The sequence below is a fragment of the Microcaecilia unicolor genome, chromosome 12 (assembly GCF_901765095.1).
Source record: "Microcaecilia unicolor chromosome 12, aMicUni1.1, whole genome shotgun sequence".
NCBI lineage: Eukaryota > Metazoa > Chordata > Amphibia > Gymnophiona > Siphonopidae > Microcaecilia > Microcaecilia unicolor.
In genome coordinates this window covers 32,469,098-32,493,953 of record NC_044042.1, presented here as the reverse complement: position 1 = coordinate 32,493,953, position 24,856 = coordinate 32,469,098, and the positions used below count along the sequence as shown (strand labels likewise).

Sequence of the window (24,856 nt, the reverse complement as noted above, 5' to 3'; positions counted from 1 at the left end):
AATCCCTTGCTCTCTGTCCTTTTTCCTAAAACATTCTCTGCTCTCTTGGTTCTGGCTTATTCACCGTACAAAACATTTCTTATCCCCCCTTCCCTATCTCTTGCATCTCCACATTTATCCCAATCCAATATTTCCAGCATTCTTTGGGTATACCTGGATTTTTTAAAACTCATTTTTCATTAGCAACACTTTTATTCTGAGGCTTATATTATACTCCTCCATTTTTCAGGTAGTTAACACCTTTACAGAATCTTATCCCTTCTAAAACTGTCTCATTTCTATCTTTAACAATGATGTGAATTGCCCAGCTGTACCTTCCTATTTAAATATGCTTCAAAGGAGGATAGTCTCCTAAGTTCTTTTCAATGCTTCCACGTCTGGCTACAGAAAATGATTCTTTACAAATACTCACACCTGTGGTAATGGGATTGCTGTCTTGGTCACAACTTTAACTGTCCCTGCCATTTGTGCTATGAGGTCCTGCCACCTGAAGAGGAAACAAAATTCAACATTTATCTCGGAGCATAGTGGTGGATCATAAGCCAGTGGATTTACTAGCATTTTGGCAGTTTCTAACCACTTTCCATGTGTTATCATGCACCATAATGCCCATTTTTCTTGACAAGCTTCCTTATTAAAATACAGCAGTAACAAGGTTATTCTCTGTTCTGAAAATGTGTTTGCCCTTATCAACAAAGCTTTCATTTTCTCAGCTGTACACTTTACCACTGCTCTGCATTTCAGTTCTTGCTTTTTCTACAGAGAGACGCAAAGACATGTACAATTTAATTTAAATTTTACATTGTGCCCTTTTCTGGCCAAAGCTTGTTCAAAGCGGACTGCATACATAATACAACAATTTCATAACACAGAGAGAGAAAATAGTCTTTACCTGCTAATTTTCTCTCCAGAAGTCCCTCCAGATCAGACCAGATGCTTGGGTTTACCTTCTCCTGCCGGCAGATGGCGACTGAGAGCTATTAGACTAGTGACATCATTGTTTAATTATCTTGTGGAGCCACCCACTAGTCAATATTAGAATAACCAAGTAGAATAATAAATCAAAGGCACTAAATTCTCCAAAATTCCTGGGACCAACTCAAACTTGAAAAAGAACCACAACCAGAAAAAGGGCAACAATGTCAACTGTTAAAACTGAACCCCCATGCCAAATTCTCCAACCATGTACTAAATTCTTAGTATGTTTATGTGTATTAAAACTTTCTATACCGCCCAAGCTGACTGGCAGAACTGGGCAGTTTACACATTACAATTTAAAATAATTGAAAGAAAGAAAAGGAACTACAATGTCATGATAGGAAAGTATATAGTACATAAGTGTTGCCATACTGGGTCAGACCGAAGATCCATCAGGCCCAGTATCCTGTTTCCAACAGTGGCCAATCTAGGTCACAAATACCTGGCAAGATCCCAAAACAGTATAATACATTTTATGCAGCTTAACCTAGAAATAGGCAGTGGATTTTCCGGTCCATTTTAATAATAGCTTATGGACTTTTCTTTTAGGAAGCTATCCAAACCTTTTTTAAACCCCACTAAGCTAACTGCTTTTACCACATTCTCTGGCAACGAATTCCGGAGTTTAATTACACATTGAATGAAGAAATATTTTCACCAATTTGTTTTAAATTTACTACTTTGTAGCTTCATTGCGTGCCCCCTAGTCCTAGTATTTTTGGAAAGAGTAAACAAGTGATCCACTGTACTCATTATTTTATATACCTCTATCATATCTCCCCTCAGCTGTCTTTTCTCCAAGCTGAACAGCCCAAGCCGATAAATTACATATTACTAACAATAGTTTTGCAAGTTCATTTTTCAATTCTATCAATACTCTGGGATGTATACCATCCAGTCCTGGCGATTTGATACTCTTCAATTTGTCAAACTGCTTCATTACATCTTCCAGGTTTACAGAGATTTGATTCAGTTTCTCTGACTCATCAGCACTGAATACCATTTCTGGCACCAGTACCTTTCCCATATCTTCCTCGGTGAAGACCGAAGCAAATAATTCATTTAATCTCTCCGCTATCGCTTTGTCTTCCCTGGGTGCCCCTTTTATCCCTCGATCATCTAGCAGTCCAACTGATTCTTTTGCCAGCTTCTTGCTTTTAATATACCTAAAAATGTTTTTACTATGTGTTTTTGCCTCCAACGCAATATTCTTTTCAAAGTCTATCTTCGCCTTCCTTATCAGGGCTTTGTATTTGACTTGCCATTCTTTACGCAGTTTCCTATTATTTTCAGTCGGATCCTTCTTCCATGTTCTGAAGGATTTTCTTTTAGCTCTAATAGCTTCCTTCACCTCATTTTTTAACCACGTCGTTTGGTCTTCCTTCCTCCTTTTTTAATACATAGAATATATTTGGCCTGGGCTTCCAGGATGGTATTTTTGAACAGTATCCATACCTGATGTAAATTTTTGACCGTTGAAGCTGCTCCTCTAAGTTTTTTTTTCACAGTTCTTCTCATTTTATCATAGTCTCCTTTTTGAAAGTTAAATGCTAACGTATTGGATTTCGTGAGTGTACTTACTCCAGAGCCTATATCAAATCTGATCATGTTATCATCACTGTTATCAAGAGGCCACAGCACCATTACCTTCTTCACCAGATCATTCGCTCCACTAAGGCCTAGGTCCAGAATTGTTCCTCTTCTTGTTGGCTCCTGAACCAACTGCTCCATAAAGCAGTCCTTGATTCCATCAAGGAAATTTACCTCTCTAGTATGCACTGATGCTACAATTATCCAGTCAATAGCAGCGTAATTGAAAATCACCATTATCATGCTCCCCATTTTGTTAGCCTCCCTAATTTCTGATAACGTTTCGACATCTGTCTCTTCATCCTGGCCAGGCGGATGGTAGTACACTCCTATCACTATCCTTTTCCCCTTTATACATGGAATTTCAATCCATAGGGATTCCAAGATGTGTTTTGTGTCCTATAGAATTTTTAGTCTGTTCGACTGAAGGCCCTCTTTAACATACAATGCTACCCCTCCACCAATTAGATCAACCCAATCACTGTGATATAATTTGTATCATGGTATGACAATGTCCCACTGATTATCCTCCTTCCACCAGTTCTGAGAAATGCCTATTATATCTATTTTTCCATTTTGTATAATATATTCCAAATCTCCCCGTTTTATTTCTTAGGCTTCTGGCATTCGCATATAGACATTTCAAACTATGTTTGTTGTTCCTATTTACATCTTGCTCAGCAGTTGACAGTGATAATGTGCAATCTTAAAAATCTGGGGGGGGGGGGGGCTCATTTTCAAAGCCGGCGCCACGCTCGACGGTACCGGAGGCGCAAGCACCGCCGGTACCGGAGGGGTAGGGCGCAACAGCTCTCCCAGAATCTCTGGGAGAACGGCCCGGAGGCTCTCGTTCAGAGCGGCTGCAGAGAAAGGCAAAGAGGTCGATGCAGGCGTCGACGTCAGAACCTGTTCCGGGCGAGGAGGCTGTTCCGGGCTGTCCAGAGTGGAGCGCATCGACACCTCCTGAACAGAGGGTGAGCGGTCCTCTCGGTGCCGATGCCTGCTGGGTGCCGACTCCCTCGGCGACCCAGAGCTCTCGGTGCCGACGCGGGGAGGCGACCGGTGTCGATGCTTCTTCGATTTCTTCCGAAGTATGTCACCGGAGCTCCCCGGCACCAACGAGGAGGACGTAGAATCCAGCCGTCGCTTCCTCGGGGCCGAGGCCGAAGGAGGTCGGTCTCGGGGGGGCTGTACCGCAGGAGCCCTCAGGGTAGGAGGAGACCCACCCGAAGGCTCACCGCCACCAGCAGGGGAATGGACAGCCCTCACCTGCACTCCTGACGATGCACCACCGTCCGACGACATCAGCAGACGAGGTCCCGATACCACCGACGTCGATGCAGCTAACCGATGTCTCGGCGCCGATGCAGAGGCCCGATGCCTCGATGCACTCGATGCAGGGGCGGCCGAGGAAGATGGTCTGGACGCTGACGACGTCGATGCACTCGAAGATCCCGGTGCCGATGCCGACGAAGAGCCCGAGAACAACACGTTCCACTGGGCTAATCTCGCTACCTGAGTCCGCCTTTGAAGCAGGGAACACAGACTACAGTTCTGAGGGCGGTGCTCGGCCCCCAGACACTGAAGACACGACGAGTGTCGATCAGTGAGCGAGATAACCCGGGCGCACTGGGTGCACTTCTTGAAGCCGCTGGAAGGCTTCGATGTCATGGGCGGAAAAATCACGCCGGCGAAATCAAAGTCCGAAATGACGGAAAAAGAGCACCAAAAGATTTAAAGGGAGAAAATCTCGACCGAGGCCGAAAGAGGCCTACCCCGACGACGAAAGAAAACTTATCGGGGCAAAAAGCTGGAAGTACGGGAAGGGTAACACGAAAACCGGAGCACTTCCCGACACTTTAAAAGACTTTTCCGAAGAAAAAACACGTCAAAAATAACTTTGGACGCGCGAGGTCGAATTTCCGGGGCTCGACACGGCGAAACACGACCGTACCGAGTGCGGACAAAAGAAGACTGGCCGGCTCGAGCCGGTTTCGGGCGGGAAGACGGCCGCGCATGCGCGGTGCGCGCGAGGACTAGCAAAGGACTTTGCTAGAGAAGTTTCCGATTGGAGGGGCTGCCGTGGACGTCACCCATCAGTGAGAACAAGCAGCCTGCTTGTCCTCGGAGAATTATTTATATATTATAATTGATTTGCCACAATGTGTACTGTAATCTGCTTTGAGCTTCAAGGTGTAGACAGAACATAAGCACTGATATTAAATTAGTCAGCGATAGTGGCAATCCATCAAGAAGAATTTTTGACCTTGCTAGACTTGTCAGAAGTCTATCTGCATGTTCCCATTCAGAAGGGCCACCAGCACTTTTTATGTTTTAAGGTCCTGAGTCAGTATTTCCAATTTTGTGCACTTCTGTTCAAACCTGTTCAAAGGTGATGGTAGTTGTGGTGGCAGCATTGCAGAAGGTCTGTTGGTGCACCCGAACGTAGATAGTTAATCAGAGCTAGACAGCAAAGGGGCTTTCTGCAAGACCTGGGTTGAGTGGTCAACGTAGCGAAGAAGTTGTTTCTGTTTCAGACAATAGAGTATTTGGGAGCCCTTTCTGACACGCACACAGGAAAGGTGATTTTGACCATGGAAAGACAGAAAGTTGCAGAATCGAGACAGATGTCTTTTCAGGAAAGTCTATACAATGAGCTTGGGATTATTTGCAGGTTTTGAATTTGTTACCATGGGCTAGAGCACATATGCAACTGTTACAAAGAATGCTGCTTTCCTGTTGGTCCCCTCAAAGTCAGGAATAGTATGTGGTATTGCCCCTGCGGGGGCAAGTGACAAATTATTTGACCTGGCTTCATGAATCAAACCTGAGGTGCAGCACGGACTCCAGTTTGGACACTGATGCCAACCTGTGGGCCTGGAGGGCTGTCAGGACCAGATGGCACTGAGATGCTGATCAATGGAGCAAAAATCCTGGCCAATCAGCTGGTTGGAGGCAAGAGCAATGCGGTTAGTCTTGAAAGTTTCTGCCCTGTGGTACACTTGTTATCAGTCACTGCAATGCAGTAGTATATGAGAACTGGCAGGGAGGACCTAAGAACTGAGGAGTAGTAGTGGAGATAGAATCTATGATGGGCTGGGTGGAACACAGCCTCCTACAGTTGTTGATGGTGCACGTAACTGGGAGTAGAGAACATCAAGGTAGATTATCTGAACAGCCACATGCTAGATCCAGGGGAGTGGAGTCATCTAGCGTTGGGAAGTTTGACACCATAGATAAGAAACGAAGGAGTCTCCAATGATGGATCTCATGGTGTCCAATGGTAATACAAAAGATTTTTCAGTTGCAAAGGAATTGGCAATCAGCAGAGATGGACATATTGGTTCCACCATGGCCTCAGAAGTTGGGGTTAAAGGATTGTTACATGGGTTCCCCTTATGACCACTGCTGAGCAAAGTCATTTAGAAAACTGAAGGGCATGAAGAAATGGAAGTGCTGTTGATACCTGATTGGCCAAGGAGATTCCATTACGGGGATCTCAGATGTCCACTAGTGGAAGAGCCTCTAGTCCTTAGGGACCGTTCCAGATGCAGGACATATCTTAATTTTGTCTTAGGCTTGGCTCTTGAGAAGGCAAGGCTGCAAAAGCAAGGTTATTTTGCCAGAGCCACAGATATTGTTTTATGAGTAAGAAAGACTTCTGCCTCTTTGGCTTACATAAGAATCTAGAGAGTCTTTGATGTCACACTAGTCTAGTACTTCTCAGTCGCCATCTGCTGGTAGAAGAATGCAAATCCAAGCATCTGGACTGGTCTGGTGGGACAAAGAGGAAGAAGGAAGATTTCAAAGCCTTTCCCATAGTTAAAACAATGTTTTACCCATGGGTTACTTGAAAATTAGTAATTTCATAACGTATTTGTATATTGCTTTATTCAGAAAATATACCCATAGTCAAAGCAGATGCAAATTTCTGTTATTAGGCAATTTTCAAAATAAAAGCACATACATACTTTGAAAGCTGGTATTATTATTATCATGAGCAAACGGTGTCTTGTTTAGCCAGCTAGCCAGCCAACAGTAGCCTCATCAACTCTATGAAGTGCTGCCAAACCACCAGCCAGGTCAGCAAACAGGAGTCAATGACATGATACACTGTCTGCATTTCTTCACAATTACATAGGTCACTTTGCAGTTATACAGGCAGTATAAAAATTACTCCTTATAACTGTAAATAACAAAATCTAATTAATCCAGTTGCACCATGATCTAGATACTAATGGATCAATATCAAAATGATTTAACTGGGCAGGAGAGGCTTCTGCTTGGTTAAATCGTGCTGAGCAGGTCAGGAAGGGATATTCAGTGGCACTTAACTGGACACTGCTGCTGAATATTCACTCTGATTGCTGCAGCATCCATCGGTTAGTGCTGGGTGGTCAAGCGATAAAGTCTGGACTGAGCTCAGAGTTATGCACGGTGATATTCAGTGCCAATCCTCGCACAGCTAATGGGGCAAGACCAAATAAACAGCAATCCTAACTTTGCCCTGCTAGTTATATAGGTACACAGCACTGAAAAATCGGCCATATCTGGATTGCTTTTGAGCACCATCAAAGACTTGGATATTCAGTCAATAAAAAGGAAAGGACTTGCTGCACAGTCATATCAAGAAGAAAAGTAGGAATGCTATTGAAATGATTTAACTTGTAGCTTGGCCAGAACTGGACTATCTGCTGACTGATATGGCAACTGACCAATCACCTTTTGTTATGGTGAACTTCCAGTCAATGTATAAAAATAGGAAGCATGTAGGTGAAATAGAGAATTATACTTATAAGCTTCAGCAAGAACTTAACACAACACAAACTAACCAGAAGGATGAAATGTGATGTCAAGAAAGCCACCAAAAGAACTGTAACTGAAGAATCAAACATGCAAGCTGTAAAGCTGGCTACTTTTAATCTGATGGTCCCCTTCAATAATAAGGGAACACCCGAACACTCAGTTTTGTCATCTTTTTGCACGACACCATAAAGAAGCAGAAATACTCCTTTAATTATCTTTTACTTACACATTCTTTTCAGAAACAGTTTGTGCCACCAGTTCATAAATCTGTGCACCGTTTTCTGACATGGAGATCACAAACAAAGCCTTGTTATCTGCAGAGAGAAGGCAATATTTTCACATTACTTGAATTGCAAGTTATTCTTAGCTTGAAATTAGTGATGGATTCTAGTACATAAAGAGTCTGAAATGACTACAAGTATTACCGCTACTTCAAAAACAGGATACAACATAATGGAATCCATGTTTAAGACTGTGGTTCTATACATAAGCATCTCTCTATATAAAAGGCAACACCAACGTTCTATGAAGCCTCCAGCCGGAAGTGTGAAGGGGGCGAGATATCCGGTTTCCCTATGAGTGTCTGCCCCGCCCTCTCTGTAACACAGTCAGTGAAGGAAAACAGCAGAGCACGAAATCAAATCACTGGCTCTGTAACAGTGAAGGACTCAGAGGGGGGAGGGGAGAGAGGCCAGAGGGCAGGGACACACACACTCCCACATGCACACAGAAGAAAACATTGCTAGCCCCCATTTCATTTGCATCAGAAACGGGGCTTTTTTACTAGTAGAAAATAAAACATAGAAACTCTCTCCATCTACTGTCTTTTTTGACTACTCTCATTCTGTTTCTATTCTCCCAATCTGCCTTCAAGTAGTTCCTGTCTTCATTCTTATTAACTGATCTCTTAGCTTAATTTAGTTTACGTAACAAAATTTGATCAGAAGAGTGGCCTAATGGTTACAACAGCAGGCTGAGAACCTGGGAAGCCCAGTTCAAATCCCACTGAGGCTCCTTGAGATGTTGGGCAAAATACTAAACCATCCATTGCCTCAGGCATATACTTAGATTGTGAAAATAATATACCTACTGTACCTAAATATAACTCTCTTTAAGTTACAACTGAAAAAGACATGAGATAAATCCAAAATCCCTTCTTTCTTCCCACTACCGGCTTTAAGAGAATTACCCCTGTCAGCAGAACCCCATCTCTTTCATCTTTCTTATCACTAACTCTCAACTGATACCATTATCTCCCCCATCCACTGTGCTCTGTCTCAGGGAACCACTGCCAATATTATACTGACCTGTTGCAACCTGGCGTACCAACACTGTGTTCAGTTTGATGATGGGGCTGAAGATGTGCCTGCTGTCAGCACTGGATGCCAGGATTTTGCTGTGACATCTTAACACAAGTTTATCATCCTGCTTCTGCAGAAGAACCAAAATGTCCTCCAGCAGGAGGGTGTATAGATCTGAGGAAAGCAGGAATGGAGGTATGCAATAAACCAAGTGGCTTTTACTTGAAAATTCTCACTACATTTCATGGTAGAAGCTCAGTACCAAATATAACAATCTGTACTGTAATGTGTAAAACTTGTGTTTGTGACATACATTTTATACTGAGCAGAGCTGTAAACAAGGTAAGCTCTCTTACTACAGTATCGTAGTGTGGGCTGAGTAACCATAGCAAAAGAAGTCATGCCTCCCAGAGAGAAATTTGTTTTGTCATATAGCTTCCCTGGCTAGTAAAACTTTGCAGAGAGGAGAGGAATACAGTGGGTGCCTGCAAAATGCCTCCTTTCTGCTGTAAAAGAACTAGATGCCATTTCCATGGATTCACCCTCCTTCCTCAACCCAGACTGAAAGAGTAGCCACTATAAGAGAAACTTTGATGGCTGCCATAAAGCAAGCAGGACTTCACATGTTCTGCTGAGGCCTGCCTGCTGAAGCGCACCCTGAAGTTACCACAGACACGTAGGCCACATTGGTAGGAAGCCCACTGCTTCAGCCTACATGCTTTAACAAGAAGGCACTTTTGTTGGCCAGAATCCCAAGTTCCTGAAGAAAAGGAAAGCTTACTCCTAGCAGCATGGCTGTATACTCTAAACTGCTACCGTAATACTGCGAATTCAATGTGTAATTAAAGCTGTGCTCTCTTTTATACGAGGCATTTTTTAAATGTTCCTCTCCAAAAAAAATAAGAAGCTGCAGTGACAGCGGGGTGTATGTGTGTGTAAGAACACAGATTCTTCCGAGTAATACTACTTTATCCTATAGCAGTATCATCCCTACTATATGATAAAATTATTTTTTTTTTCTGGCGCTCAAATCCCAAATGAAGAAGCCCTGTACTCAACTGACACACAGTTTTCCAACTGGGTCAAGATCTGCCTCAGAAACCAGTCCAGGAGCTGCACAGTTCACCCTTCACCATCTGCCGGAGACAGAGAAATACTGAGTATTTATGGCTGATGCCTTTAAGGGGCAAATTATAGAGAACAAGTTTATTTCTCTGTCCCCATCCGCTTTTGGACACACATAACCCACAGGTTATGAACTGGTCTATTGAGGATACTAAGGAAAGGAAAGTTCCATTATGTGTTACATGAAACTTGTTTGTTTCATAGAAGTGCTTGTGGCCCTGCATGAAACTACCAAAACCACGAACTGTCAGTTTTCCTCACTATTCTGCTGCTTTTACTTCTATTAAGTTTTTCCATGATCCAACTTGTAACCAAATGCAAAACCAATGACTCACCAATGGTTTTATCCCGATTTACCTTCCAGGTCAAAGGACCTTCATGAATCATCTTCCTCTTTGTTAAGTCTAGATTCTGTAACAAAGGCAGTTCATATGAACAGTAAAATCAGTTCCTGAGACTTTCATTTTGCAACAATATAGATGAAAAACCTCTGGGTTCCGGCATATCAGATTACTCCTCAGAGTAACTTCAGCACTATTTTCTACTACCATGTTCTAGCTGGGTAGTTAATTATTAAAATCATTTCATACGCCACCAAACTTGACTCCTGACTTATATTAGACCATGCCTCTAATCCAGAGAGAAAGAAAACAATTGAAAGGAATTCTTCACTGGTATGACTGACATAAAGGTTAAGCCTTGTAATATAGTACAGCACTTTCATGCTCTACTTACCCTGAATTCATCAAGCATTGGGTCCTCTGCCTGCTTCAGATAAGAAAAGTCCAGCCGGCGCTGATAATCTTCTAGCCGCTGAGAAAGACAGGATGAACCACCAGTTAATGGCATATTTCAGCCAAAATGCAAACTGCCACCATGAAACAAACTACAGTACTTCTGCCATTTATAAAATCTGTTGCCTGTGACCTGCCTCTCAGTTTTCCTCTAGGCCAATCACTCCCCTTTAACATTTCTCTTCAGCCCCTGGATTTCTCCGATCCTGTCTCTACTTTTCTTTCCCAAATCTGCCATCTCTCCGTATATTCCTTGACACCACTCCTCTTCTTTTACCTGTTTATTTTCTGCCTCTTTCACAGCATGGTTTACATAGTTTAGGATCTGTCGACAGCAATCTGCTGCTTTCTTCACCTTCTCCTTCTCTTCAGGCCGGTCTGATGCAGAAAAAAAGGAAAACCATCACAGTGGGAAGAGGATTCTCACCTGTCTGGCAACATCAGGGGTGAATGTTTCTGCAGAGATTGGGGAAAGGGTTGGGTGTGTGTCTGTGAGACTGAACTGGTAGGAGACAGACTTATGGATTCTTCCAGTTTAGAAACAGGTGGGATTTCTTTTCCATCAAGAACGGTCACTACAATCAGAAGCCCAGATGATCAAAAGTAAACGCGAGTGCTAGAGGTCAATAGCACCATACTAGCAACCGTGTTTGCTCTCACCTGATGATCAGAGCTGGTGAGCACATATAACAATGAGCTGGCCAGTTCTGAATGAAATGAGCATGCAAATGCATTCTAAACAGGGCATTATCTATTCCTCCCCAATGCTCAGTAGGCAGGAAGCCAAACAACAGAGCTGCTCCCACGGCAAACTCTACACCAGCTCAGAGCTGGCATTAGGGTTTGCAGAGCATTGGGGAGAATGGAGAGCCCTGTCCAGCATGCATCTCCATGCTAGCAGACCTCTCCCATCTCACCCTGTACAGATGACCTGACACTCCACCCCCCCCTGACATAGTACCAGACACCTCTGTGGTGGTCTAGCACTCCTCAACCCCCCTGACCACCCCCCCCCCCCCGGGACAGAGAGGGCTTGAGGGTTGGTGGACCTCTAGCCCACCCTCCTGGCGATCTAGCGCCTCTCCCGAACCCCCCCCCCCATGCACCTCAAACGACAGAAGAGGGAGTAACACTCCCTCCTCCTTTCAGCACTACCTCCAAAATGGCGGTGCCCTGCTCTGTGCATCCTGGGATGCGCCGAGGGGGGCTTCCCTACCATATATACCATATACATCCTATGATCAGAGCTAATAGCGTGCCTAAATTTGTATGCAATTAGCTCTAACCATAGGGACATTAATGCCCCACACTGTTCCAGCACTAATTTTAGAGCGCTGTTTGGAATAGTGTGGGGCTTCTGATCATTTGTCTGAAAGAGATCATGTCACTATTCTGAAAGGGATACCAATATTTTGGCAGGTTATGTGTTGTTGTGCTACACTTTGCTTTTATTCTGCAGCTACCTTTAAAGTTCTGTGCAGATTACAAAATATCAAAGACTGAATGCAATAAATCCAAGAATTACAATTACATTAAATCCAAGTGAATAACCTACAACAAATACTTATTAAACAACCAAGTTTTCAAACGTTTGCAAAACACCAAATAATCGGTAATAGCTCGTATAAATGCTGGCAACGAATTCTATGTATGACACTGCTTTAAAGAAGTACAATCTGGTCTAGTGACACCAGGGAGGTCAGATGTAATAGACTGCAAATGAACAAAAGTATGGCAGCAGCATGGGAACTTCATTTGCAAAAAGAAACTTGACGTGGCCATGTTTCGATGCTGATCTGCCTGCATTAGATTGTCAGGTCTTAAAAATGGCAAATGCTGGAGTCTGACCGTAGGGATGTTGCTTGCGGACTTAAGTTTGAAGAGAAAAGGTTTACAAAATGCAACTTTGTTCCAACTAATCACTGTAAAATCACAACATTGTAGAATGGCAACGCAAATGTTCACTAGAAGTCCATTATGCCTGGCTCTCTGGTATCTCCAGACCCGGTTATACTTATTTATCTTACGGATCAATCTGTTGCCTCTCCAGAGTTTCTTGACAGTGTTTGAATGCTCCTGGGGTGTGTTTATGTGGAGCTCTTTCTTCTGTAAATCTACATTGTCTTAGTTCTCTCTCCAGAGAGAAAAGTCAGAAGTCACCCCCAATTCCTCTCTTTCTTAGGTACACATCACTTTTCAGTAGGATTATTGTGCTACATATGAAATGTACCTGAGTACTTTGCGATATTATCAAGCAGCAAAGGATATTTAGTAAGCCTTTGCATCTCAGTGGGAATGATATCCTTCAATTGTAATCGTCGGCACAGAGGATTACTCTCTGCATCCTAAAATTGAACAGCAGAATAACAATATGTCATTTATTAGGCCTATAATTACTTGTACACATGTCATATATTCATCAAAGTATCATATACATATAACCCAGCTCTTACAAATATCATTAAATTCCATTTTAGTCAAAGGCATTTAGAGATATTATTATCAAATATAGGATCTTTCAGAATTCATCCAGTGACACCACACAGGCTTATTTAATGTGAGCCAGGCACTTTTATGGTGAACTGGTATTCCTCATTTGATCCATCAAATGAATAATATACTTCTTTAAAGTTTTTCAAAGAAGAAAGTTTTTTGAGCTATGCTACAAATAGAGCTAAGTGCCTATGTTTTAAGTTATATAAGAAAAAAAGAAAAAAAGTATTTTGGTGCTTTGATTAAATTGATGGATCAAATGAGGAATACCAGTTCACCATAAAAGTGCCTGGCTCACATTAAATAAGCCTGTGTGGTGTCACTGGATGAATTCTGAAAGATCCTATATTTGATAATAATATCTCTAAATGCCTTTGACTAAAATGGAATTTAATGATATTTGTAAGAGCTGGGTTATATGTATATGATACTCTAATATACCCCCTCTATTGAAATATTTATCACCAGATTTAGGATATATTCATCAAAGACATAGTTATTACTTCCCATTTCTGTTTCTCACAAGACAAATAATACTGCCATTATTCATTTTGACAACACCTCGGAAATACAACTCTTTTGCCCTCTCTGATTCTATATACAGCTCATCTGACCAGCACAGAGGTTTTCCTCTTGAGAATGGTATAAACTAATAAATGTGATGAATGTCTTTGAGGAAACATAGTTCAGTTTCCAAGCTGAAAGCCCTATTTTTACTCTGTAGTATCAGCAGCCAGTGCTGTCAAGGCTATTCTTCCAGAAATAGAATTCAGATCCCCAATCTGTTGTTTCTTTATATTCTTAATCTCTTCCTGATTATTAGGGATGTGCACAGGGCAAACAGTTTTAATTCATTTGGCCTTTTTCCTGATTTTTGAGCATTTTTTGGTCTTTTCTACACATTCATTTTAACTGAATTGTTTAATGCACATTAAAACCTTTTAATGTGCACTAATCAACTTAATACGTACAATAATGTATACAACATCTGAACCGACTGTAACACTGCTTGCAAATGAAGAATTCTGTAACCAGATAAATAACTTGCCGGCTTTCCTGTGCTCAAATTCACCTACAGACTCAGTTCAATTGCAGCACTGAACCCTAAAAGCAGCAAATGCAACATGCATCATATTCTACTCTCATCACTCTAGAGTAAATCTGATTTTCCTTTATGCATTTGCAATGGATTTACCCTGAGCTGTCCCTCGCTGTACCAGTGGACAAGTGACGAATTAACAGCAAAGTAAATATCTAAGGGTGAGACTTTTCGCATTTACACTGGGAGGCACATTTCCAAGGCCAAGCAGTTATATACCTAAATGGAAATTTAGACACATGAGCTTGTACACATTTTCAATTAACATTATTTGCGTGAAAATTCATCAGAAAATTCAGTTGCATATCTAAACTGGGCATTTAGGGGCCCTTTTACAAACGCGCGCTAGGGCTACCATGCACCAAATCGGCCCTATCACCAGGGTAGTGCGGGAGCCTGGCGGCAGTTCTGAAGTTGGCATATGCAGTTTCCTGTGGTAGAAAATAATTTTCTATTTTCTACTGCGGGGGGGAGGGGGGAGGTCCCCGGTCGTAATTGGAAGTGCGGCCACATTGTCGCACACTGCCCAATTACCATGAGGTGAGCACATGAGCCCTTACCGCCTATTAAATAGGTGGCAGTAAGAGCTGCACGCTAATTTTAATATTAGTGCATGACCATTTACTGCCCCATTTTTAAAAAATGCCTTTTTCCCGCCGTGGTTAAAAATGGCCCATCATGTGCCAATTTCACTCGCCAAAACTAGTACAGGCCACTTTTTACCGTGGTTTAGTAAAAGGGCCCCTTAGACAGACACATGTGGGGTGGGGGTTGGGGGGGCAATTTTATATAGTCTTTTCTATGTGCAAAGCCTGTTTTATATGCAAAAGAGGGCTTTTATAAAACTGTGTGACTGCATACATGTGTGGGAAACATGAGCTGGTGTTCCCAGGGGTTTAGGTGAAGTTTCTATGTACATCATGTGTATTTTATAAAATACATGGCTACATACGAGGATAATTTTATAAAAGATTTTTCACATGTGAAAACACCTATTTTTGTGCAAGCCATATGTAAGCACATTTAAGGGTGGACTCTCAATTTATGCAAGTGTACTTGTCTATGAACATTTACATCTATGTTGCATTAGAAAATACAATTCTCCAAAATCCCAAAATATGTGAAGCTCAAAAGACACAAAAACCTAGTCACTTGCTAATCCTTCAAACTTTAATTTTTAGGACCATCAGGAGCGGGACCAACCTATTCTGCATAGAAATATACAGTTACTTACACTGCATTGATCCTGTTCCTATTTGATGGTCCCACAAAACTGATGAAAAATAATTGATACAGTGTGATTAGGTTCTTGTGCCTTTATAAAATAGGTATAATAGAAGTGTCTTTTTGGACTTTTCACACAGGTGCCCTGTTATGAAATTAGCCTCCAATCACTTCCTTGAGTGAAGCTCCTTACTCATGGAAATGGACCTTTACAAAAATGCTGCCCTATGTGTAGGTAAACTTATATGTGTGGCGCCTCTATGCAAGCAAGTTTATCCACAATCAGAAGAGGCATTCCTGGGAAGGGCAGGGTTAGAGAAGAGTTTGAGTTTATGCTTATACTTCTGAGCCGGCAAAATACGTATATAGTTTTCACCTCCCCCCCCCCCCCCAAAAAAAAAAAAAATATATATATATATACACTATTTAGCAGGAGTAAATGTGCAGTCATTTTCACTTTAAAAATTACCCTAGCAAAAATATACATGAACTTTTACTTTGAACACATATACTGTGAACAGCTATGGACAGTTATAAAATTCCCCCTTAAATATCCAGTGCAGGAAGGAATGGATCATTTCAATGCTAACTTATTAAAAATTAGTTCAGCATGTTCAGTTGCAAGACTATGCTTTTAGAGAACTAACTTTTATTTTGTTGAGCATCTATATTTAGCTGTCTAGCATGCCTAAAAATGTAAATGAAAAAAAAAAATCCTCAGGATTTCTAACTGATCTCTTTGCAATTTTGGATGTTTAACTTCTGTTGCAAACTTTTAAAAATTTAAACCTTTAACTAGCAATATTTAGTCATCCCAGTTGCTGAATGAAGATGTGCATCGCCTCAAGACAAATCCTGCTCTATTGCATCCCGAATTGTTTCACATCCTGCCACTGCTTGAGTGGATGGAGATATATCAGTATTTCCAGCTGGAGAGTATTCCATTGACTTACCTGCATGAAGGACAGAAAACGAGAATCTTTCTTTTGACGAGATTTAATCATCTCCAGAGCGAATGGCTGGTTACTGCAGAAGGTAGCAGCTGCCTGTTTAAGCTTCTCTTCTCCTTCTCCATTAAACTGTAAAAGAATATGGGCAAGTACATTAGGATGGAGAAACTTTCTTCTGATTTTATTCTCCTAAATCCTGTATATATAAATTATTCTAGTGAATGGAATGCTCATGAAAGGTGGAAAGTTAAAACACTGAAAACTGAAGTCTTCCTTTCAAACTATAGAACAGGTACAGGAAAAAAGCAGTACTGTGAGTTTTCCTAAACTACTTTACCAACATCTTAACCCTGCTCTGGTGAGATTAGCTCTAGGATAAGAGAATATTCAACTCCTGATGAGGCTGCCAACTCTAATGCCAGTTAGTGCTTAATTGAAGATACCTGTCCACAGAGAGAACTAATTAATTTTTTTTTACAGGCTACAAAATGGTACTCAGCCACTGCAAACCTAAAACAGAAAAAACGCTCCTTAGCTCTATGCCTATTTCTTCAAGACATGCAGTCTGCTGTGTATATCCTGTATTGCGCTTTATTAAGTGCTATAAAAATCAGAATGGGAAAAGCTTTTTTCCCTTAACAAATTCAGGGCCCTGTTTACTAAGGACTGCTAGTGTTTTTAGCGCGTGCTAAAAATTAGTGTGCATTAACCGTGAAGACACCCATAGGAATATTATGGACATCTACACAGTTAGCATGCTCTAAAAATGCCAACGCGCCTCTAGCGCGGCTTAGTAAGCAGGGCCCTCAGTCTTTTTCAAAGCAAGAACAGGCCAGTAACATGGGATCTTCTCTGATATATGTCCACTAATGATCACTAATTCTTCTTCAGACTAAGAAAAGGAAGAAATACAGTTACCCAGGTAAGAAGATCTTCCCCAATTTGATCAATAACCGATGTCTCGTTCCGTTTACGGACAGATCTCATCTGTTCATTCAATCCCACTGAAAATGGTAGAAACGGATCAGATCAGGCCAGATCATTTTAAAGTACAATTTCACTTGCATTTTGCAAATATCTTTAAGCCTTTTAATATTGCCTGACATTCTGGTGTAGCAGATTAAAGTCTAGAATGGGGTGCACTGTGGAACAGATGTGCTAAGTCCCTGAATAGATGGCAGCTGATGATATTGTGGCATTCCATTTCCAGCCATAAAAATCAGCACTAAGGAACTGTCTTAGAAGGAAAGCCCTTCCAGCTCTCAGGACTGAAAATCATTCCCGGTGCCACCAGACATACAGTCTTTGGGTAAAGTGGTTTATAGAGCAAAATGTGAGAAAAACATCTTAACATAACAAATATGAGATAAATGAGATACTTTATATGTACAGCAATGAGGGACAGTAAGGCACTGTTGCATACAAATACATGATTGCAGCTTGGATGTTTCTTGAAAGCCGACTACAGGCTGGAGGCAGGATGATGCACTTAAACCTTGGGATTTACTTGAGGACGTATGCAAACAGGTATGCAAGAGAAGGTAAAGATGCCATTCAATTACTCTCACCATGGAGCATTAATATCTCGTCCAGGTTTGAGAAGATGCTGCGTATGTCAGAAACTGGTAGAATACCCTCTCGGGAGATGCGCTGGTAGAACACCTGATCCAGGACAGTTAACTTGCGTACATGAGCACGTTCTGTGTAGAACAGTTCTGTATGGGTAAAGGAGATACAATGGCTACTGATCTAATGATGTGAAGCCCTGATGAAATTTGTACAGAAAAGAAGCCACAGAGCGGTCCACTTGACTAGTAAGTCTTTGCTTAAAACTAGCTCACATGGTTACAATTTGTCACAAACTGGCCAATGCAGTCACAAGCTGCTTCTATCTAGAGTACTCATTTATTTGACAATGAATATAAATTAAAGAGCCCTGGGATACCCCTTGAAATTCTGAGCCCATGCAGCATCCCTTGTCCCTCCTCACCATGAATCACTTCTTGTTGTTTAATCTCATGTGGTTTCAGACCCCGCAGAACTTCCCGACCCACAAGCTGCTGCCAATTGGGAGGATCTGTTTCCATGTCAAAGTCATACAGCTCATCCTCACTCTGAATATCCCCAAATCCCACACTGTCCAGCCTAAAAATAGAACACACATGTAAGATTCTATGCACCGATTGCTATAAAGGCTGCTTAGCCCTCCTGCCAGTAAAGATGATTAAGGAATAATTTCCTTGTAAGTGGAATGTTTCCAAAGAAATAATAGCTACTCTTTTCCGTTAAAGTATTTAAACCAACTCTCTCATACAATACTTACTTTCTGAATGATTTAGGTGTACCCAGGTCAGTTAATCTAAACATAAGAAAACATAAATGAAGTCATAAACCACTCAGATGAATACACCCATATAAAACACACAACTCCCATTTTAGTTAGCACAGTTCCTTTAAATTCCTGAACTTGCTAATGAAATAACTATTCAGAGTCCAGTATAGGGAAGTGTAAAATACCACATAAAAAGCATGCAATTCATCTGCAGGAATGTTCCAATTCTCTGGTATGAACGTTCCTTGGAGGTTTGCTCAGAGCATTCATAATTAAGATCTCATAGAGGCATATTTTCAAAGCACTTTGGGAGGCTAAGTGCTTTGAAAATATGCCTCATAATGTTCTTAAAGCCTATATTTTTCAATAGGTATTATAAATGTGCTTGTTATTTGATCATATATTGATTTATTTTGTTGCACTGTAACTATAGTTTTGATAGATTTTAGTGGAGGAGTAGCCTAGTGGTTAGTGCAGTGGACTTTGATCCTGGGGAACTGAGTTCAATTCCCACTGCAGCTCCTTGTGACTCTGGGCAAGTCTCTTAATTCTCCATTGCCCCTGGTACAAAATAAGTACCTGAATATATGTAAACCGCTTTGAATGTAGTTGCAAAATCCTCAGAAAGGTGGTATATCAAGTCCCATTTCCCTTTCCCTTTATTATTGTTATAATTATTGTCATCTACTTTAGAAATTTGATTGTAAGTGGAATATCAAATTTGATAAATAAACTCACTCCAGGGCTAAAAATTAGACTAGAATTAGAACTCCTGGCTTGTGCAGGAGGGTAAGCAAAGTTCTTGACAACCATAGCAGCCGTTTGGGACACAGCACCGAGAAAGAAGGATTTCAAATCCCCATCATAATAATCAAGGCTGACTGAGTAGTAGTGTGTGCAGTGCCATGCAGAAGACCTGGGTCCCATATGTGGGTTTGATCTTCTGCTCCTGAGGTTGACTGGGAATACTGTGGAGGGAGTGGTAACTAGTGACCACAATTGGGACCCACAGTTACAGGCTTCCAGGAATGTCACTGTGATGAATGATGTGCAGTGGCAAATGAAGGTTCATGACACTGCAGTCCAATACATTTTGTAGGAAGCCCAAAGAAGCAAGGGGAAACTATCTGGCCGAAATAAAATAAGTGAAAGTCCCTGAAAGGCAGCATTGACAATGCCCTTTAAAATGAAAAAAAAAAAAAAAAAAAAAGAAATAACAAATATACACAGAGGTCAGATATAATGGCAGGACATCCAGGAAGAACTAAAATGTGGGATCCTACAATGAAAAGATCAGAAAAATAAACACAAGTGAGCCTGATACTGAAAGCCAATGTTTCTATGTTGATGTCCCATTGTTATATTCCTAATGATATTCGAATGTCTCGCATAACTCTGTACAATGTAATCCATAACCAAGCTATAACAAATGTATTTCCATTATTCATATCTTATTGTAAGCCACACTGAGCCCGCAAAAAGGTGGGAAAATGTGGGATACAAATGCAATAAAATAAATAAATAAATTTATAGTGTATGTTCATCAGTGGCTTATTTTCAGCCCTTATACAGACACTATCAGGCTGAAAATCTCACTGAAATATAATATGGGAGCTGAATTTGGGGTAGAGTGAGGGTGGATTTTCCAAGAATACAAACTGCCACAACAGTCAGTTACTAAGGAGGCCATTCTATAAAAGCTGCCCAAATTTGAAAACCAAAATGTTAAGCACTGAGCACAAATTTTACAACAGCATCTGGGAACCCAGATTCCATTACAGAATAGAGCGTAAGTTGGCATTTAAGTGCTATCATACCATAAACAAGACAGGTGTTAATGTTACATTTTTGCATGTAACTTATAGGATTCTGTAAGTTATTCATGTAAGTGTGGGACCCGCCCATGTGCCTCCCCCTTTCAACATCCCTTTGCAGTTATGTGCTATGCGCCCCGTGCACTCACATTCTAGAATACTGCTGAGCACGCACAGTGCACTTATGTACATGAATGTAGCAAACTTGCATAAGTGCTAGTGTTTTATAATCTTAGTGCGCAAATAATGCTTATATTTTGGCAATAAGATTATAGAATGAGGGGGTAAATAATTAATCTCTAGTTACAGCATAGTAGGCACTGCTATGCATATGGAAAGCTGGATGTTCACAAAGAGCTCCTCTTTACTTAACTTGAAGCCCATATACCCCAAATATGCTTACTACTGCTATACAGTGGAACACCTTTAAATTACCTCTCAAATTCTCTTTGATCTTCATGCAAATGTTCCAGTGGAGGAGAAGGGAAATCAAAAATAGTGCTGGATGTGCGTGGTGTGCTATCACAAGAATCAGAAGAGGACAACACTTCAGTCTGTTTCAGACCTGAGATTAAGAAAAAAAAAACCCCTTAGATGTGCTGTATAAGAAAAAGCATAGTCCAGTACCTCTAGATTAAAAAAGATTGAAGACTTGCGGGTGACGTGAGAAAATATGAGCCATAAGTCAAAGAGTCAATCGTACAATGCTGTCATAGCACTGGCTGCTATACAGTTTTAATTTAATTTTGATATTTATAATCCACTTAACCATTAAGTTCTAGGCAGAGAACAATACAGGGAAAGATCGTACCAGTTACAAAATGTAAATAGACCATAAGATTTAACAAGATTGAAAAGATTACTGTACATAAAATGTTAAAAACTATAACAGTTTTAGAAGTATGATCCACAGCTATTCACTCTAAACATTATCCGACTTACATCTATTTTTGTGCATCATACAAGACCGCTTGCAATCAGTTTATGTGTAGGTAAAGGCCACAAGGATAAATGTGTAGGTCATTTAGAGGCCCTTTTACAAAGCGGTGGTAAGCCCAATACGGGCCTACCGCTTGCTAAAAGGGAAGTACCGCCGGCTACTGCAGAAGCTTGGTGGTAGTTCCCAGCCCCAGCATTTCCAGCACTACAAAAATTTTTAATTTTTGTAGCACCAGTTTATACCCAGCGCTAATCAGGCAGTGGAATGCCCTCCCGCGGGAGGTGGTGATGAAAACGGTAATGGAATTCAGACGTGTGGGATAAACACAATGGAATCTGGTTTAGAAGGAATAGATCCACAGAATCTTAGCGGAGATTGGGTGGCAAGGACAAATCAAACTCGAGTATACATATAAAGTATCACATACCATGCAATGAGTTTATCTTTTTGGGCAGACTGGATGGACCGTTCAGGTCTTTATCTGCTGTCATTTACTATGTTACTATGTTTACTCCTGCATCTCCGATTAATTTTGTCAATACTGTGCACAAGTATCTTTCATTGTAATTAGATGTCATCTGATTTAAAATGAAATACTTACAAACATCTCATCACAAAAGATCTAGGGGTCAATATTAAAAAGCTACTTGTTTGGCTAGCAGTTGCTGCTAACTGGGTAAGTGCCAGCCAGTGGAACTAACCAGACATTGCTGTTGAATACTTCCTCTGACCATCTCAGCACTAACCGGATAGTGTTAGGGTGGTCCAGGGATAGAGCTTGGGTGGAGCTGGAGATTACCCAAATAGTGGGGATATTCAGTTTGCTAACCGGATAATTATCCGGATTAAGGGGCCCCTTTTACTAACGGATTGCTGCGTGGCAACCTGGAACTTCCACTGGCCCAACGCGGTCGCCAGCAGTAGTTCCGCCTCGAGCATGCCCCATTTCCGGCGTTACAGAAACTTATTGCATAATTTCTAGCGTGGTGCTAACCGCCGGGTTACTGCAGGAGCCCTTACTGCCACCTCAATGGGTGGCAGTAAGTGCTCCCTCCAGCATGGCCATGCAATAAGAATAATCTTACTGCATGGCCTTGTCTTTTTTAGGGGCTTTTTACCCACTTCAGTAAAAAGGGCCCTGGTACACGGCAAAAATGACCCCCACCGCTACCGCAGGGCCCTTTTTACCACAGCTTGGTAAAAGGACCCCTAAGTTAGGACAGCAAAACAGCCGTCTAACTTTACCCAGTTAGTGGCTTTAATATCACCGCTAACTGCATAGGCTGCCAGTTCATGCTGGATACAAATATTCAAAACTGGCTCTTATCTGGATTATATTTAATACAGTGGACAGCGTTTTCAAAACCGGTGACTGCTGTGGTTAAATATCGGGGGAGGTTAGAAAACAGATGCTAGTCAACAATGTTTATAGCAACCAGTAAACTGCAACCATTATGCTTCAGTTGGAGTTTATTTCAGAACTGTCCTCACTGATCAACTTGTTTGCTCTATCCTATCTGCTCGGTGTTTCTTACTCACCAGTCTCGTCCTTGTTTCCCTCTGGGGAGCTGTAGATCCCTGCAGTAAGGGGAGAGATGGGATTGATATCGGTACTCTCACTCTGGCGCATCTTTCCTGAATCAGCAGGTTCAGGGCTGCTGGATGATGATGGAGATAAGTGCTTTGGGTGACGTTGCTTATGCATTTCCATAGCTCTGCCAACTAAATATATACATAGGTTATAATTCTACAGTTAGACCCAGCCGAGTCTCACGTAAATATCATTTTTTCAAACCTCATGTCTCTCTTAGGGGCCCTTTTACCAAACTGCAGAAAAAAGTGATCTTAACACATCCTTACGCAGATCATTCCCACGCACTAAGGCCATTTTTACCACATAGCTATGGCCGATTTTTCTATTTTTTGAATTAATGGCCATACATTAATTTTCCCATTAGCGCATTATTTGCCTCAAGTCCGAACAGTCAAGTGGGATATTGCATTCTAAAATAGATGCAATTCTTACTGATATCCTGAATCTTTGTCCTAAGCTCTAACCACCTCATATTACATGTAACTCAGAAGGTCTGCAGTATTATTTACCCTTGTAGAAACCTGAGGCTAGATTTACTAGAGTGCACCAATGCCTTTAATATCCCTTTAATATTATACTGTTGTAAACGGTTTTGATTTTGTTAGAAAAACAGTATAGAAAAAAATTAGTCTTACCTGATAATTTTCTTTCCTTGAATCCAACCAGACCAGTCCAGAACATGTAGGTTATGCTTGCTGCCAACAGGCTACAGAGCTGCAAAGCCTGCCCTAAACTAACCACTGTGCAGGCACAGCTCCCCAGTACTGCTGTATCAAAACTAATCCAAAAAATCCTCTTCCCAGCATTTGGAGAGGAATTCCAGGAACCCTCACCCAGAACCTGCAACCCAGAACCTCCAACTCCTGAGGATCCAAGAAACCCAGACTCCTCCTCATACAATATACTCACAGAAGATGGAATAGAGAGAATGAGAAGCCTTGCTTCGACCAAAATAAGACAGGGTGGGCATCTGGATTGGTCTGGTTGGACTGGGGGAAGAAAATTATCAGGCAAGACCAAATTTTTTCTTCCTTTTCGTATTACCATATCAGTCCAGAATATATGGAATGTAGCAAAGCACTCACTAAACTGGGCAGGAAGAAGGTGAGAGAACTCTTGCCCCAAAGCTTGCATCTTCTCTGGCCTGAATGTCCAGCCTGTAATGCTTCAAAAATGAATGTAAAAGTTGACCATATGGCAGCTCTGCAAATCTCAGATGGTGAAATCAGTTGTGCTTCCACTCATGACGCAGCCATCCCCTTGGTCAAGTGAGCCCACAGGCCCTTCAGTTCTTTGCGCCCTTGAGCATACATGCCAACAACACTTCCTTACTCCAACAAGTTTTGGATGCCTTCATAGCCAACTCACCCTTCCTGTGACCGCCAAACACAAAAACAAGGTTGGATCTGTGAAACTCATTGGTTACCTACAGTGGGGGAAATAAGTATTTGATCCCTTGCTGATTTTGTAAGTTTGCCTACTGACAAAGACATGAGCAGCCCATAATTGAAGGGTAGGTTATTGGTAACAGTGAGAGATAGCACATCACAAATTAAATCCGGAAAATCACATTGTGGAAAGTATATGAATTTATTTGCATTCTGCAGAGGGAAATAAGTATTTGATCCCCCACCAACCAGTAAGAGATCTGGCCCCTACAGACCAGGTAGATGCTCCAAATCAACTCGTTACCTGCATGACAGACAGCTGTCGGCAATGGTCACCTGTATGAAAGACACCTGTCCACAGACTCAGTGAATCAGTCAGACTCTAACCTCTACAAAATGGCCAAGAGCAAGGAGCTGTCTAAGGATGT

At 41.5% G+C, this 24,856-nt stretch overlaps 1 protein-coding gene across 2 annotated transcripts in view; it reads right to left on the bottom strand.

Annotated features, from left to right (window-relative positions):
• Positions 1–24,856, bottom strand: part of ARHGEF12 (Rho guanine nucleotide exchange factor 12) — a 159,080-nt gene that overhangs the window by 30,042 nt on the left and 104,182 nt on the right. For both annotated transcript variants that reach the window (XM_030220358.1, XM_030220359.1), the window contains 14 exons: positions 22,986–23,168; positions 20,942–21,071; positions 18,684–18,719; positions 18,351–18,505; positions 17,929–18,075; positions 17,279–17,364; positions 16,364–16,489; positions 12,825–12,939; positions 10,872–10,972; positions 10,536–10,613; positions 10,136–10,211; positions 8,682–8,849; positions 7,601–7,688; positions 413–487 (listed from right to left, as the gene is read on the bottom strand). In XM_030220358.1, the coding sequence (XP_030076218.1) occupies positions 413–487; positions 7,601–7,688; positions 8,682–8,849; positions 10,136–10,211; positions 10,536–10,613; positions 10,872–10,972; positions 12,825–12,939; positions 16,364–16,489; positions 17,279–17,364; positions 17,929–18,075; positions 18,351–18,505; positions 18,684–18,719; positions 20,942–21,071; positions 22,986–23,168 (1,564 nt within the window). The remainder of the gene's footprint in view (positions 1–412; positions 488–7,600; positions 7,689–8,681; positions 8,850–10,135; positions 10,212–10,535; positions 10,614–10,871; positions 10,973–12,824; positions 12,940–16,363; positions 16,490–17,278; positions 17,365–17,928; positions 18,076–18,350; positions 18,506–18,683; positions 18,720–20,941; positions 21,072–22,985; positions 23,169–24,856) is intronic.